This window comes from Chironomus tepperi, unplaced genomic scaffold (assembly GCF_022539635.2).
Source record: "Chironomus tepperi strain 1889 unplaced genomic scaffold, CSIRO-AGI_Ctep_v1 contig_408, whole genome shotgun sequence".
Taxonomy (NCBI): Eukaryota; Metazoa; Arthropoda; class Insecta; order Diptera; family Chironomidae; genus Chironomus; species Chironomus tepperi.
This window is the reverse complement of record NW_027226530.1, coordinates 471,670-487,982: the sequence shown is the minus strand read 5'-3', so window position 1 is coordinate 487,982 and position 16,313 is coordinate 471,670. Positions and strand designations below refer to the sequence as shown.

Below are 16,313 nucleotides of genomic sequence, written 5' to 3'. Positions count from 1 at the left end.
CAGCTCATACCATATATGAGACACACCAAATGTTAGTACGTGAGAATATTAAGGTTTCATTCATTCCTGCTCTGATGATGTTGTGCATTAAAAACTTTGTATATATGCACATTGAGAAAGTAATTCTGTTTTTTTTTTTTGATGGTGAAAAGAAAGCAGATGAAAATTATGTCAGAGATAAGACGTACTTGCGGTAAAGTCTTTTTATTGTTTATTGAGTTTCGTGCATGTTATGATAAACTTGAAGTAGATTTTTTTTTTATTAAATATTCATGACTTTTTATGATTTTTGGGAAAAACCTGGGTAATTTTGGTGGAAAACCTTAGTTCGTTCACTTACGCTCTTAAGGACAGGTGTCGTACGTAGTCTTCAAATGCTACAAAAGATCCAGTAACTTTGCAATCATCTTTTGAAGGCTTTGAATGTAAATGTCACTCTAATTGTCGATTAATCACTAAAATTTACATGAAAATACATGTAAATGATAAATCAGCAATTTTACTATGGGAAAATACAGCACAATTTACATATTACTAGTAAAACTATGAAATTATTGTTTATAAAATCAAAATCATCAGGAAAATCCCAAAAGAACTTGACATTTCGGCATTATAATGCACTTTGTTGTCCATCAAGTGACTCAGCACCTCATATACATATGCTGGAAAATCCATGTCACAACACAGCATGACCCTCGACATTTGATTAACTTTTGTGATTTTCCTACTTTTTTCCTGATAAATTTTTAATGATATTGTGAATTTTTCCAGTCACATTTTCAATCGAGGAATTGCAGAACATCAGCATTTATGACCCGACTCACATTTTTAAACAGATTTTTAATTAAAAAATTGCGAAATTTAATTAATATGAGTGTGAAAAACTTATTTAAGGTTAATATTTTAATGAGATTTATGAAGAGTTTTAATGCTGACTTTATAATGTCGACCTACGTTGTATGCTGTACAGATAATGTCAAATGGTCAGGTGTTATGCAAGATTTGAACGGTGACAAAAGTTAGTAAATTCATTTTTGAGGTTTCATCAAAAGTTAATCTTTTAAATGGTTTAAAAATTTACTTAAAAAAATTGTTAAAAAATAAGAAATCATAGAAAAAAGTTATTATATAAAAAGTTACAAACAATAGAATTGCTACACGTGATTTAGAATTTTTAAAAATGTCTGAAAATTATCCAAAAAGTTACTAACTCAAATTTTAATATTAAAGATCCAAAAAAAGGCTCAAAGTGTGTCTAGTTGTCAACCATCTGTTGTTAACAAGCTCTATTTAGTTCCAACTAATTAAAACTCAATTTAAATACCTTAAACTAGTCTTGATCAAGCTGTGTGCCACGGCACATTAGTGTGCAGTCTCGGAAATGCTATTAATCGAATGACATGTGTCGAGACTTACCACTAAGATGTGTACCGTAACACAAAAAAGGATGTCCACCACTGCCTAAACCCTTAGCTTATCATACCCACTCATTTTACCTTTCAAACTAAATAAAAAAAAATTTAATTAAAAAAATTTCTCACCACAAGTCAAGTTCAACATGTGTGAGGTAGCATGAAAAAAATGTGAATAATAATAGCAATAAATGAGGAGGCAAAAAAAGGCACAACGCAAGGCAGAATTCACATAAACAATAAAAAAAATGTTTTTAATTTACTACAACTACCATTAAAGTTTGGCATAAAAATAAAAATAAATAGCATATGAGCTTGAAAAGGTCAGCAAAGTTTTTGTAGTTGCGATAATGAGGAGGTTGGGTTGATTTTGCTGTTCTGGAATTTTTGTGTTAATTTATGGAGTTTTGAGGAATTTCTCAGGGGTTCGAGTTGGGTTGTGCTTTTACTCGAATAGTACAAATTGGTAGATCGATTTGAGACCGGCGTGACTCTAACTTGGTGCCGGATTCGATTAAAATCCCATAACGCCAGCCTGATACCGGATTATCTAAATCATCCGACATTTTCCCGATATAAAAGCTCATCCGTGCACAAGTAAAACTTTACACATTTCCACTCATATTTTCCACTCACTTTTCTCCTTTCTTGCCTCGTTTTTCTTTCCCTGGGAACTGTTTAGTCATTAACACTTGTGGCATGTATGGAACATCCACTGCGCAACAGTTGGATATAAAAAAAGAGAAAAAAAATTGTTTTATGTACTTTTAAAGAAAAAAAAAATATAAAATTAAGGTAAGGGAATGTTCGGAAATTACGTAACTTTTTAAGATCCAATTCTGCTCACAGTAAGGCTTCCGACAAAATAACGAACCAACATTTGTCTTTTGTTTAAGCTCCCCATCTTCACGCCGTTCCGTAACTTCCAAACAATCCCTAAAGTATTGAAAAAGGTAAGAAAAAAAAAGACTGAAGAGGTTAACATATGTCAAAGGTTGTGCGGGATGAAAAGTAAATTAAATAAAATGTTAGGAAGTTAAGAGACTGTGGGTGACTGCAAATGTATAAGTTTTATGAAATTAATCTTGTGTGGTTGAGGAATGAAATACCAAGCGTTTGTGAGGGATTTCTTGGAAAATTTATTTGATGAAAAGTTGTTGTAACTTTGAAAATTGACAATTTCTGTACAGAAGTAACACAGCATAGCAACTAGTTTACTGATAAGTTGATGGCAAAATATCAAAATGGAATCAAAGTGTCCTGGCAACACCATGATGGCTGTTTTTGATATATTTTGACTGTAAAGAGATTCAGACACAGACCGGGATTGGGAACGGAACCAATATCGAGTCCGGGATTGGGAACGAGACCAGGGATAGTGACCAGGACAACAAGAGAGACCAGGAAGTCAAAATTTTTAGAATTTTTCACCAATTAAGCTCTAACTAACTTCATAGTTTTCAAAATGTCTTTAAAATTCCTAAATCAAGCTTTTATAACCCCTCAAAAGTTCAAAATACACAACATAAATCTCACCAGCATACACATTTCACATAATATACACAGCACCGCACTATAATAAATTAAATGAGTTTAAATGTAGTTCACATATTTATTTTATTCACAACTGAGGTTCATTTAATACTCTGTTATATAAAAATGTACAACATTTTACAGTATAAATCACATGCCATAACACATTTATGTTATTTTTTGCACCACATGTCAAAAGATTAGGAATTAAAAAATAGTAGTGTGGAAATTGAAATAGAATCAGTTAAGACTAAATTTGGTGTGATGTTTTGAGGGAGTTTGGGGTAGATACAGGAACAGGGGTGTAGCCAGTGAGTGGAGTTACCTCGTTTTTGTGATTATTTTCATGAAAACCCCTACCAAGTTGAAGAATTTTCGTTAAAAGAGGAGATTGGTTGATCTAATTTCGTTCCTGGTACAAGAAGAGCATCAAGGAATCTAGTTCTTCTTAAGATACCAACCCCAACCCTTCGGATCTCTTAAAACACCAAACAGACCCATATAGTCAAATTCAATGCCCCTTATTGCCTCTATATCCCAATTTCCATCCATACTTGCAAAAGTTCATGACACTATACAAAATTTAATCTACTTTAACGCACATAATAGTATACAATTTCAATATCACTCACCGCATATACAGAACATAATGTTCTGCCATTTTATTCACACACAAAAAAAAAAAAAGTTCAAAAGCTATCTACTGAATAAATTATTCACAGATTAACATATTATGAATGATACTGATTCTCCACAGCCATGGTCGATATCAAGTGCAATTGTATGCTAAATAGAGGATTTAAGGAAAGGATCATCAGAAATTTAGTGAGGAGAAAAAAAAAAATATGTAAAGTGAAATCTCGGCACTGATGAGGGAAAATTGTCTGTGATTTGACTGTATGATGTGAGATTGAAGGGTATTGATTGACATGTGATTTGGATATAATTTGGTTTTTTTAAGAGTTTCTGTCATGGATTGGGTAACATTTGATTGGAATTTTGTACTAAACATAAATGTTAGTCAAGTTTTCAAGTATATAAAGGACTATAGCATACAGAAGGGACTTAGTCCCTAAGGACATAGTCCCCCCTCACCTGAATACGCTCTAGCATAGACTGTACACATAAAATATATTCAACAAATAAAAATCCCCAGTTAATGACCTCGATATCCTCACACCTGCTTATCTATTCATAGATTTCATCAAATCATACATACAATAAAATGCCTAATAATATCATCAATTTGATTTTAAAAGCTCAAAGCTCTTTGAATAGGAATATGATTAAATATTCATCATAAGAGCTATAAAAAAAGTCAAGATAGAAAATAATAAAAAAAAAGTTGAAGAAAATTCACCCACAAAATAAAAATTTTCAATTCGATTGCGCGCAGAATCGCCGTATTACGGTCATAGAAATTGAAGATTAAGAGTTAGAAATGGAATATTTCTGTAGATTTATATTCTATCCCGTAAATCCTATAAAGATGCTATGACGACTGTTTAGCGTCTACGATGATGTCAGCATGAAAATTTCAAATGAAAAAAAACACTGGATGCTGATGACGTCATCGGCGTGAAAATTGTGAAAAATAGGAAAATTTTATGTGCAATGATTTTGGTTCTGTTGTGTGCGGGTTGAGGAATCAAGGACTTTATGGATATATTTTGCAGTGGGACGAGTAAGTTTAGTCATAACCCTAGTTATTGTCCCAAAAAACTACACATGCGAATGAAAAAATTTTGTCATTTTCAAAATTAATTTCTATGGAATTTCATAAATGTCCAAGTTTATTCTCTTGAGTCATAAAAACTTCACAACCAAAACAATACAAAAATAAAAATTTCCAACCCAGTTCATAGAATATGTAATAGCATTACCATTTTGTGTTCAAAACACCTACATTGAATACATGACATAATGTACATAAATTCCCAAGTGGCAACTCATGTAGACAATTCATTGCAATATAACACCAGTTTCTCGGTAAAAATTAATTTAATCATCAAGGAAATAAGCATTATTTTAATGAATGGAGATGATTATGGGGGAGGAGTGGATGAAAAACATGGCAATTAAAATTGAACAAAGATGGTAAATAAGCATTCGATTGGAAAATATTGAGGTTATTGGGACTCGTGGTGATTGATGTTGTTTGTTTGACTCTGGTTGTGAAGATATGCGAATGTTGAACAATAATTCAGAGGAATTTGAAGCTTAGAACGCAAGTCTGGAGTTACTTGATCCGTTGAACTCAAGTGTGAAGGCATCTGCACTTCAAAATTCTAGTTTGGTTGCACCTGGACCTAAGAACACTAGATTGATGACATCTGAATATCTTTACTAAAGTGTGAAGGTACTTGAATCTTAGAACTCTAATGTGAATGCACCTGAACCTAAGATCTCAAGTTTGAAGGCACCTGAGCCTTATAATTCAAGTTTGAAGACATCTGAGCCTTAGAATTCAAGTTTGAAGGCACCTGAACCTCATAACTTACACATAAAGGGATCTGAACTTCAAAAATCAAATGTAAAGGACATTGAGCCTCAGAACTTAATTGTGAATGCACCTGAGCCATAGACCACTAATCTGAAGCTATCTGAACATTAACTATCAATTACAATAGATGGTTATATCAAGCCATTCCAAAACTATTCAAACTTTCATGTCAAAAAAAGTCTAATTCAATCAATCATGTAACATTTCCGAACAACAAGTATAACAAGCATCATATTACTATAATCGTCTGCAACATCAGTAATACCTCACCTGTGAACTTTGAACTTTTTCAGCAGTCATTTCTTCAACATTTCTGACAATATCTGTCTGACTTTTGAGAGAAATATTTCCTTTATTTTCTAAGTCGTGAAAATTCAATGAACTCAAAAATCATCCAATTTTCAGCTTTTTCAGGTTTCATGACAAGCTTGATCTTCTCAAATTTGGCATATTTTTTTGTGGTGTTTATTTTGAAATTTGATACATGAACGGATCAAAATGAAGAAAAAAAAACAAATATGAATGATGTTTCAAATGATAAATGGAATTGACATTTACCTTTTTGCATTATTTGCTTAGTTTTTTTTTCTGATGAAATTTGGGAATACAAATGTAAAATTACAATAAATTGAATTAAATGACATTTTTTTGAGACGACACGTGTACTAAATGACATTAGTCTGATGGTATCTTGTTTCAATTTTATATTGGCATAACGGAATGCTTTGAGGATCTTTGTATTGATATTGGTATGATAAGGAGCCGTTCACGTTTTTTGTTGATGCTCATAATTGCATTATTTTGCAAAACGAGGAGTTTTGTCCTACAAACCAACCCTTTTCAACTTCTCCCGCTAAATACACTGATACTGATACTAAGCTTCGTTACTAGAACAGCGTAATGGAAAACGAATCTTCGAAAGTTAGACAAGACTTGCCAGTACGGCACATTGCGATGAACTTCATTTTTTGCCGTTAAAAGGTGTCGAAATAAGCCATTACGTGCACATCAGGGATCAGTTGCATCTTACCGTTAATACAGTGACATAGAGTGCCTATGCGGACTCATTGTGCTGTTCGGGCTAAGCTTGAACTCAATTCAACTAGTTCTAGTTACGCATGCATGTGCACATCCTTGAAACAAACCCTAATAAGCCACTTAGTATCATCAACAACAACTCTAAAAATAAGCACTAAAATAGAATCTAAAAATGTTCAGGCATATCTTTAAATATTCAACTCTACAAAATTCGAAAGTCATTAATTTAAATTTAAACTTTTTTTTTGTGTTCTGACGCAGATAAATTTTTATTTTTGTAACAATTTTTTATATATATATTTTTATGCGACTGCTTTTGTTTCCAGTCAACAACTTAAACAAATTGCCTACAATTTCATGCATGCAATTTCAAGAGTTGTTTCCCAAAATCCTATTTATAAACTATAAATTATGACGAAGAATTCTTAATAAAAAAAAAAAATTGCATGCTTTTTAATGAGAGTTGTGGATTAAGCAGGAAATATTTTTATATGTAGCATGTGAAAAAGTTTTTTAATTTAATCATGCGAGCTTTATTTGTTGAATTTCAAATATCGTGCAATTGGTTGATGTTGGAATAGCTTTGAATGGAGATTTTTATAGAAGAAATTAAGGATAATTAGAGTGTTGTGGACAGTTTTAATATGTTTTGGTATTCGGGACACTTGATATTATTGGATATAATCCACAAACTGATTGTTCGATCAAATTTCAAGCCTCAGGCTGGTGTGACTCTGGCTTGGTGTCTGATTCGGTTTAAATTCAACACCTTACTAGAGTCACGCTGACCTAAAAATTGCAAAATTTCTAGTATGTCTACTTTGCCTGATACTCATAAAAATTGAGATCCTTAGCATCCCTAAAGTGATACCTGAGATTAGCTTCAACGCTGATTTTAGTCAATTCCAAGCCAATGAAGCCAAAGATGGAGTTAAATTCTGGTCTGGCAAGACTCTGAGGGTTTAAATATCACGGCTTAATCAGCACCAAGCTCATAACTTTCATATCACAATCTTAAACCATCTCATTATTCATTTAATATCTTACTTAATATTTACATCTCAAATTCTTCATCGTCATATCCATTTCTTAAACCGAAACCACTTTTCTTAAATATCAACTCTAAAATCATGCAACGTGCTTGAATAAAATCTCATCTTACAAGCCCACATGTTCATACACATTTCTCTCCCTAGGAAATAATTATGCTAATAGATCCATCATTATCTTACCGTCAACGTTGTTTTCATTCGAGATAATTTTCATGGGCGTCATTGCTGACGTTCTTCACTGTTCTATATTCATAGAGAAAAAAAAACGAAATACCTTGGTTAGGTAGGCAGAAAGCTGATTTTTTTTCTTGGTCCCAGATGGGAATGTCTTCATACTGATTATTTTGTTGAGGACTTCTTGTTATTTTGTGGTTGTTTTTATGAGACTGTGACTGAAGATGTCAAATTTGTTGACATTGGAGTGAATTTTTGAGGTTCTTTGTGTGGTGTGATGAGTGTTGGTGGGGAGGGGAAAGTGGTGGGGGTGAATTTTGAGCATTTTATATGTCTGGCTCAAATTGAGGCAGGATCATCGAGGAATGGGTTTGGCTACTCCTGGGTAATAGGATCCTTTTTGAGGTACAAAAAAGATGAAAAATATTTCTTGAGGGGTTCCAAAAACTGCAATCAAGTAATTCTTCCCTTTGATATTGTCGGCATGAGCAGACAAAAAAGCAAAAAAACCAACAAACCCCAATTAAACATGTCGAGACATTCAGCATACGCATTATATTTCAATATATGACAAATTGAATAGAATCATCATCAAATTTCCTCCGCAATATCATTTTTCCATCAAATAATACACACAACACAATAGTCATTGTGATCCTCGTCAATTTCCCAACTCACTTCCTCTCCACCGACCACCACCTCATCTACAACATAATCATCATCAATCGAATGGTCTCGGTCTGTGGGTTATTTTTTTTTTTTTTTTCTTTTTTTCTATTACACTAATTGATTTATTGGAGAATATTGAATGAAAATGAGGAAGTATCGACTTTCGGTATTGTTCAACTTCCTACAAAATGTCATCGATAATTGTAATGAAAGTGAAAATTTATTGAAGCTTTTGTGGTTTAAGTGGATGAGATTATGAGATTGAGGTTGACCGATATTGAACAGGATTTGAGATGGTTGAGAATTGTTGACATTGAGCTATGGTGATTAAGATTTGGATATTGATGATAACTTGGTATTGTATGGGTTATGTATCTGTATCATTGGTAAGCCACTGCAGGCGATTAATTTTAGTCAATTTCAAAATGACATATAAAACGGCTGTTCATTTACTAAGTAAGACTGTAAGGGGTGGGGGTTGTCCTGAGCCTGATGTCTTAGGGATGGAGGCCACTAGAGTTGTCTGAAGGTTTCGACAAATCTCGAGATCGAAATCAGGAAGCCTTGATCTCAGTATCGAGTGCCCTTAGCAACAACCGACAACTTGTCGAACGCAAGTGAAATGAAGCAAAAAGTATCATCCCCCACTAAATGTACATCAAAATTAAATAAAATTATTGATAAAAAAACCCCTTCGATCTATTCAATTCATTGCGTCACTCAAATAAACAACTCGACATTAACCTTAAGGTTACCACGTCACATAAATAAACAAACCTTCCTTAATGCACTGCCTACACTTCAAATTCAAGCTGTTTTCTATATCATTAATTATATTAAATAATGATAAGATTGATTTTTAAGCACAATAGAAATTGTGTTCAATTTAGGAAGTTCAAGGAGGTAAGACATTGAATTTTTGATGCATTATTGTTAGATAAATTGTTGACTTAAAGCCCGAATAATTCAAGTCGTTTAGTCGAGCAACAAGTCTGGTGCGAGAGCCATGTCAAGCAAGAGTCACGCCAACCAGATGCATAATTTTGAATCAACCGACTTGTGCCATTCGGGCATGAACGATTCTTGAATAATAACCGCAAAATTCTAGGTATCATAAGCAACTGAATGTCAAGTACAAAATGTCAAAGACAATTCTCAAAAATTCATTAAAAGTTTCTCATAATTTCACCAAAAAAACACACAAAAAAAAATCTTACATAAATCTCATTAGCATTAAACAAAATTTACATAACCTCAATTACAAGTCTTCAGTTTAAAAAGTTATCGAATTAAAATTTGTTCTTTATTGTTATAAAAAAGTTTATCTTTCATAACTTTCGATTCTCAGTAAAATAGAAATTCAGTGAAAAATCTGCATCACATCAAATGAAACGGATCTCACGCATTTTGCAATGTGACAGTCGGCAATACATTTGGTACTTTGATAGAAAATTTTCTATTCATTGTCTGTGAGAGATTGTCACGTTTTTTGTGTTGCTTGCTCGTGGATGATTGTTAGGTGTGCTGAATGATTGAATTATTTGTGTATGATTTATGAGACTTCACGATGATTACAATGCGACTCAATTTTGGACAATATTGTTCAGATCATAGGATAGTTTGTATCTCTAACCTATCACTAACCCTAATGAATGACTATATAGTGATACAATAGGCATGTTAAAGTGGTACACCTGTGCAGCACTATACGACTCACCCTGAAATTGACAGTAAAATTCTCCAATGTCTGACTTAAAAATTCAGTTTGGAACCAAACTGCATCTAAGCTATTAAAGAAAATGGACAGTCCCCACAACATAGCTCAAGTGGGACTCGAACTATTGTCATCTGAAATCCATATCAAGTGCTCTTACCTAATGAGCTACCGGAGGTTGATTGAAAGTATGTCATAATGCTCACTCAAACCGCCTTCTCTATACAATGCTGATTGTACAGCTCTTAGTGTCATATTAGACACATCACAAAAAGATCAACAAATTTTCAATTTTTAATGTCTGACAAAAAAAAGTTATTTTCAATCACAGCACATCCATTAGTCCATTCAATAATCATCATCATCATTGAAGATGAAGACAATTGAGCCATAATAATCGATTGTCGTCACAATAATCCCATCAATCAATATTTGTCAAGTTACAAAGCACAGCTAATAAATGAGCAACAATGACAACAACAATAGAAGCCTCATTAAACTCAATCGAAGAGGAAAAGAATGTGCTAAAAAATCACTAACGTCATTACTTCAAATATTCACTTCTCATAAGTTATCAAGCCATAATCACACAGATGGCTTTTATTTGGTAAAGGGAGGAGGGGGACATGGGGTACTGAAAATTTCCTATCAAAGTACTTAATGAACTCAGTCATTAAAGCAGCCCTCAAATAGCAATTTAATGAAGCATTTACGGTAATTTGTCGATGAAGCATAAAATGAAATGAAATAGAAAGTTTCATGATGAGATTGAAGAGATAAAAATATATTTTTTAATTAACTGAAGCGGAATGACGAAGCATAAAAAATTTAAATGACTTTGAGCTTTTTTTTCTGTTAATTAAAAATAATGTGGACGTAATTTTCTTTTTTTTGATGGATTGGAATTTTATATTTTTCCTTGGACGGGGAAAGGATAGATGATATCCACAGGCAAGGGACTTTATTGTATTTCCAGAAATTTGTGCATCAACAATTGTTGAAATGTAGAGCTTTGGAATTGAATTTGCATTAAATTTAACATAAATAAGTTATAGTTATTTTATACTAATTAGGAAAAGGACAATTGTCTTAAAATTAGATTAAACTGAAAAAATCCAGCACCAATCCTTCATGATTCTGATTTGATGTCAGAGCCACATCGGGCTGGAATGGGATTTTGGATCGATTACCCGATTTGTGCTATTCGGTTATGGATTGCAATAATATAATAAGTTATTAAAATATCTTAAGATCTAAATATAGAAAATTTAGAAGATTTGCAAGTAATTACCCTTAAATGTGAATCATCAGCTCTCTATTAACTCTCAAATTCCAACTAAAATCATCAAAATTTATTCAATCCATCTAATATCCAAGCAAAGAACTCTTAAAGAAACAGTATAGAATATTCTATATTTCCAAGAAAAAATCAGAATCAGATATTTCTTCCAACCCACTCAATTTCACTTATACATAAAGTTTCAGGCATAAATTTCCGCATATCATCGACTACATCATCAAAGACAAAAATTTACTCATATTCATCATACTTGAAATTCATCCCACCACATCACAGCATTACATAAAGCAAAAAAAAAAAATTATTCACATTCTTTATAGAGTTGAGAAGGATGCGAGGATAAAGATATAAACAAATGGCATGCTTATAAGTTCACATCATCATCTTCATCATCGTTGTTGTCATTTTTTTTTTCTCTGAACAATAATATAAATGTGATGAGAAAACAGTTTTCTTGACATTTACAAGACATTGGAGAAAGTCGAGTTAAATTTTGTGGACAACTGCAATCTAACAGTAAAAGCATGAGCACGTTCAAGAGATCAAAGCAGTTGTAACATTAGAAAGGGGATAATCAACGATTTATTATCCTTCAATAATCATTTGACGACATTTTTTTTCGGTTGGTGTAAAGAAGAATACAGTTGTGAGGGATTATTAAATGTTAATGCACGCTTGAGTTTTAATGGAATTGCGGAAGCTGGATAAATTGTCCTTTTCATCCTTCGAATTTGTTTTCTTTTTGATTTTTTGATGGGTTTTTATGTCGAGAAAGACAAGTAATTTTTCGGTATTTAGCCTCATAATTCAAGGAAAGTTGTTAACATAACCTCAAAATTTAACGAATTTTTGGAATTCTACCTTGATATTCAATCAAATTCTGATGTCAAATCCTCTAAATTTAAACGAGAACTTCAAGATCGAAAGAAATTTGGGCGCATAGCCTCAAAATTTAAGCAAATTTTACAACATACCTCAAAAGTCTAACAAACGCCCAGCAAATTTTGGGTACATAACCCTAAAAAGATCCTACCCCTCAAATCGCGCTCCTTTCATGCAACTCCTTCAAACCGCGTCAAAAAAACATTTTCTCTTTTTTGTCATCCACACAAAATTGATCTCCTTTTTTTTGAATCTTCCTTTGACCGTATGTGACATTTAAAAATGAATTGAGGAAGGATAATTTCTTTTTAATCCTCCTTCCTTTCCTTTCCCTTCCTTTCTTCTTCTACATCCACATATCCTTTGGTGAAAAAAAATGAGAATAAGAATAAGAAGAAGAAAAAAGTTGTGATGATGTCCGCTTTGCATGTTGTATGTATATATATGCGCAGTTGAATGAAGATAACATGCAGAGTAAATAGACTGTATATGGTGTCATGATGTCTATCGGTTCCCATTTCTTTTTCTCTATCACTGTGTGTGTGTGTGTGAGTGTATTTAATTTTTTGTTATAAAGAAATTTCTCTTGGGAATTTTATTTCATTGTTTTTTGCAGTCACAAATGTGGGCACAAATTTATGGAAATGTTTTGTGAATATTTATTTGGTCAATGCTATGTGGGTTGTATTAATAGTTGAAATAAATGATAATGGAATTGGGTGGAGGACACACAAATAAAAAAAAAATTAGAAATTCAGGAAGTAAATTAACCATGAATTTTTATAGCTTTTGTTGTGTAAATTGGATAATTTTTTGATTGAAATTTTCACGGTTCGGTTGGTAACCGTGGGAAGGTGGTGGATGTGTGGTAGGATCTTGTGGTAGACTGATTAGTGCTTAGTATTTAATAAAGGTTTTTGAGACCGAAACTAAGAATTCATTATCTCGGTTTTGAGATTCATGATCGATTCCATTGTAGTCTTGATATCAGTTCCACACTTAGACTTGACAATTCTAGTGACCGAGACTTCAGGAAACTCCCTTGTCGTCTTGATCTCGACTAACCACGAGACTGATTCCGAGAAGTCTTTGTCTTCCTTAATAGCTGATGCATGTTAACAACATAACATTAAATCACGTGGACGTAAACTGATTGCTACATTTGACCCACTTTATCACAGTATTCCGCTCGGGATTCATCCATAAACATCAACATCTTCACCTCATCTTAATTAAATTTACAAAACATGAAAACTTCCTCAAAATTATTCTCAATTATCTTATAAGTTATTCGAATAATTTTCAAAACAACCAGCAGAATCCATGGTAAAATTTCACACAAAATAAACATTTTATTTTCCATTAAGCACTTTACATTGTGTTTGAATTTAAGTTACAAGTGTTGCTATCGTAATTATGTAATATTTTTGTTCAACTTAATGGATATGGTAAAATTTAATTAATTTTGTGATATTCAAAAGTTTGGAAGACTTCAGGCGTATTCCGAGTAGCACAATGTAGTCACTAGGGAATTGGTATGTCTTCACGATTACAGTAAGTCATGAGGGTGCTCTGACTAAGGGCTCTTAAGCCATAGACCAAGACTTGTCGAAGACTTCAAAGGATTCCTTTATAGTCTTGCTGTTGAAATTTCTTCGGAACAAATACGAAATCCTTCTTAGTCAAGCGTCATCCCGTCTACCAACTACTTTCTCATTCACATTTTTTTTACTTCAAATCAGGGATATACCCAGAAAACATGTTTTGACCTCTTAAGGATCCTTTTCGAAAATTTCACTTAAATGTTGTCTTTTAGAAATTATATACGGTAATTTGTAGAAGCTCAAAACTATCAACACATATGGAAGCATTTAAAATTAAATCGACACATGTGCGAGGGATTTTCTACTAATGCATAGATGCATTATACATCTTTGGCAGGATTTTTTTGGTTCCTGATGTGTTTGTTGGAATTTTTTGTATAAATTTGAGTAGCAAAGAAGGTTTGAATATGATTTAGAAGAATATCGATGCAAGAAAGGATCTGTGTAGGATTATATGAAGCTGTAGATGTATGTATGAGAAGGATTTGTGGATGGTTTAATGATATTGATGACTTGTGCAGTATGAAGTGTTTTTATAGTTTTTGACAAATATTTCGTCATATTGTGGTCATTTCTTGAGTGACGTATTGTATAAAATTCAGACATTTGCAGACAAGTGTAAAATCTAACGTCATAAGTAATTAGACACCCTGTCTGATACAAATCTAGCCGTAAAGAACGTTAACCACGACAATGCTGCAGATTTTGAAATTTTAATGAATCAAATTGCGACAAAGTTGCAAGGTTCATTCATTTTTGCGAACATCATCGTCTTACAAGAGCAAATTGAATTTCTCACATTAAATATTAACTCGTTTTTCATTAACTAAATTATCAAAAGCCACCTTACAATCCACAACAGTTCATCAACCTCAGAATTAATTTATTCATAGCTATTTAAGTGAATTAATTCGATAAATTCTACATAGAAATTATAATCAATTTGGGACAGTTCACTTATTACGTATGACACATAACCTCCCTAATAGCGTTACGTAACGAGTGAACAGCTCCAAAGTCAATTTCCTTATTTTTTATTTGAAAACAAAAATTGAGTCTGAAAAGTTTTTTAATGCAAAAAATTTAAATTTTTTCTTCTCATTTCAGTAGTAAAAAAGTCAATCAATCAAACTTATTTTTCATTGATATTCATAAAGTTACACGGATACCACAAGTTGGGTCATCGTCAAGGGAAATTCCCAATCAAACCTAATTAAAAAATATAAAAAAAACTTAATTTCCCAAAAGGAAAATCCCAACCGTGGACTAAAAAAAAAATAAACTTTCAAACCATAATCAGCAATGCTTCGTGCAGTCTTAAAAATCTTAGCTTACCTGAGTATCTTAACGAGCACACGGACGTCCTCGAGCTATCTTGAGCCGCAGTCACTAGTGAGCTATCGTCGTGCAAATGCTGCTGCTGTTGCTACCGGTGCTGTTGTTCCATCATCGATTGATGTCAACGTTGGAATTCCATCGAATGTTCAACAATTTAGTGATTTAAGTCCTGATACAATCGACGGTGCTGATGTATATGATGTACAATGGCGTGCTAGTAATTCACCATACTTTATGCCACGTCTCGTGAATGCCAATAGTATGCTCTATACACAGCTGAGTAGCAATAATAATAAGAATATTAATAATAATAATAATAATAATTTTAATAATAATTTAAATAATAATAATAACAATAATTTAAATAGTAATAGTAATAATAATAATAATAATAATAATAATAATAATAGACGTGGAAGTAAAAAGTCACGGAAAAGTAAGAAGCAACAGCAAGAGAGCAGGATTAACAGTAGCAGTAGCAAACAGTTCTATGAGACTCACAGTAAACGACGGAATAGCTTTAGTACTCCAGACATTGATGACACAAATGATCAGTCATCATCATTACAGTCATCATCATCGATTGATATCCAAAATCATAGCAATAATAATCTCACATCGGCAACAGCAGCCAAAATTAATAATTTCACATCAAATGAATATCCACCAGCACAAGTTGATGGAAAACTTGAGCGTGAACTTCAGGAGCTCTTTGGTATTGAAGGTGCTCGAAAGTATCAGGAATATCAGCTCCAACAGCAGATTATGAATGAACAATATGGTAAAATTCCTGAAAAAACTGACTTAAAGGAGACACAAAGAAAACGTGACGGTGGCTTAGGGGCTGCTGAAGAGATGCAAGATGTCTCCGGTGCAATGATTAATCAAATGATGTCAAGGACGACACGACGACAACGGGAATATGACGTGCCGCTTATCCGTGAGTACAATTTATTTAAAAAATTATTTTGGTATTAAATTAATGGATGTGGTTGATTTTTCTGGACAATTTAAATAAATTGAGCACAATAAGGCAAACCACATTGGTTGCCTTAAGAATGGGTCGTTATGGTGCCGTCAGGGCCACTTCGGTT

At 32.9% G+C, this 16,313-nt stretch overlaps 1 protein-coding gene across 1 annotated transcript in view; it reads left to right on the top strand.

The window, feature by feature from the left end:
* The window catches only part of LOC139096873 (putative mediator of RNA polymerase II transcription subunit 29), a 28,496-nt gene that overhangs the window by 873 nt on the left and 11,310 nt on the right, over positions 1 to 16,313 (top strand). The window contains exon 2 of the mRNA XM_070648628.1: positions 14,989 to 16,159. Within this exon, the coding sequence (XP_070504729.1) occupies positions 15,184 to 16,159 (976 nt within the window). The 5' untranslated portion in view covers positions 14,989 to 15,183. The remainder of the gene's footprint in view (positions 1 to 14,988; positions 16,160 to 16,313) is intronic.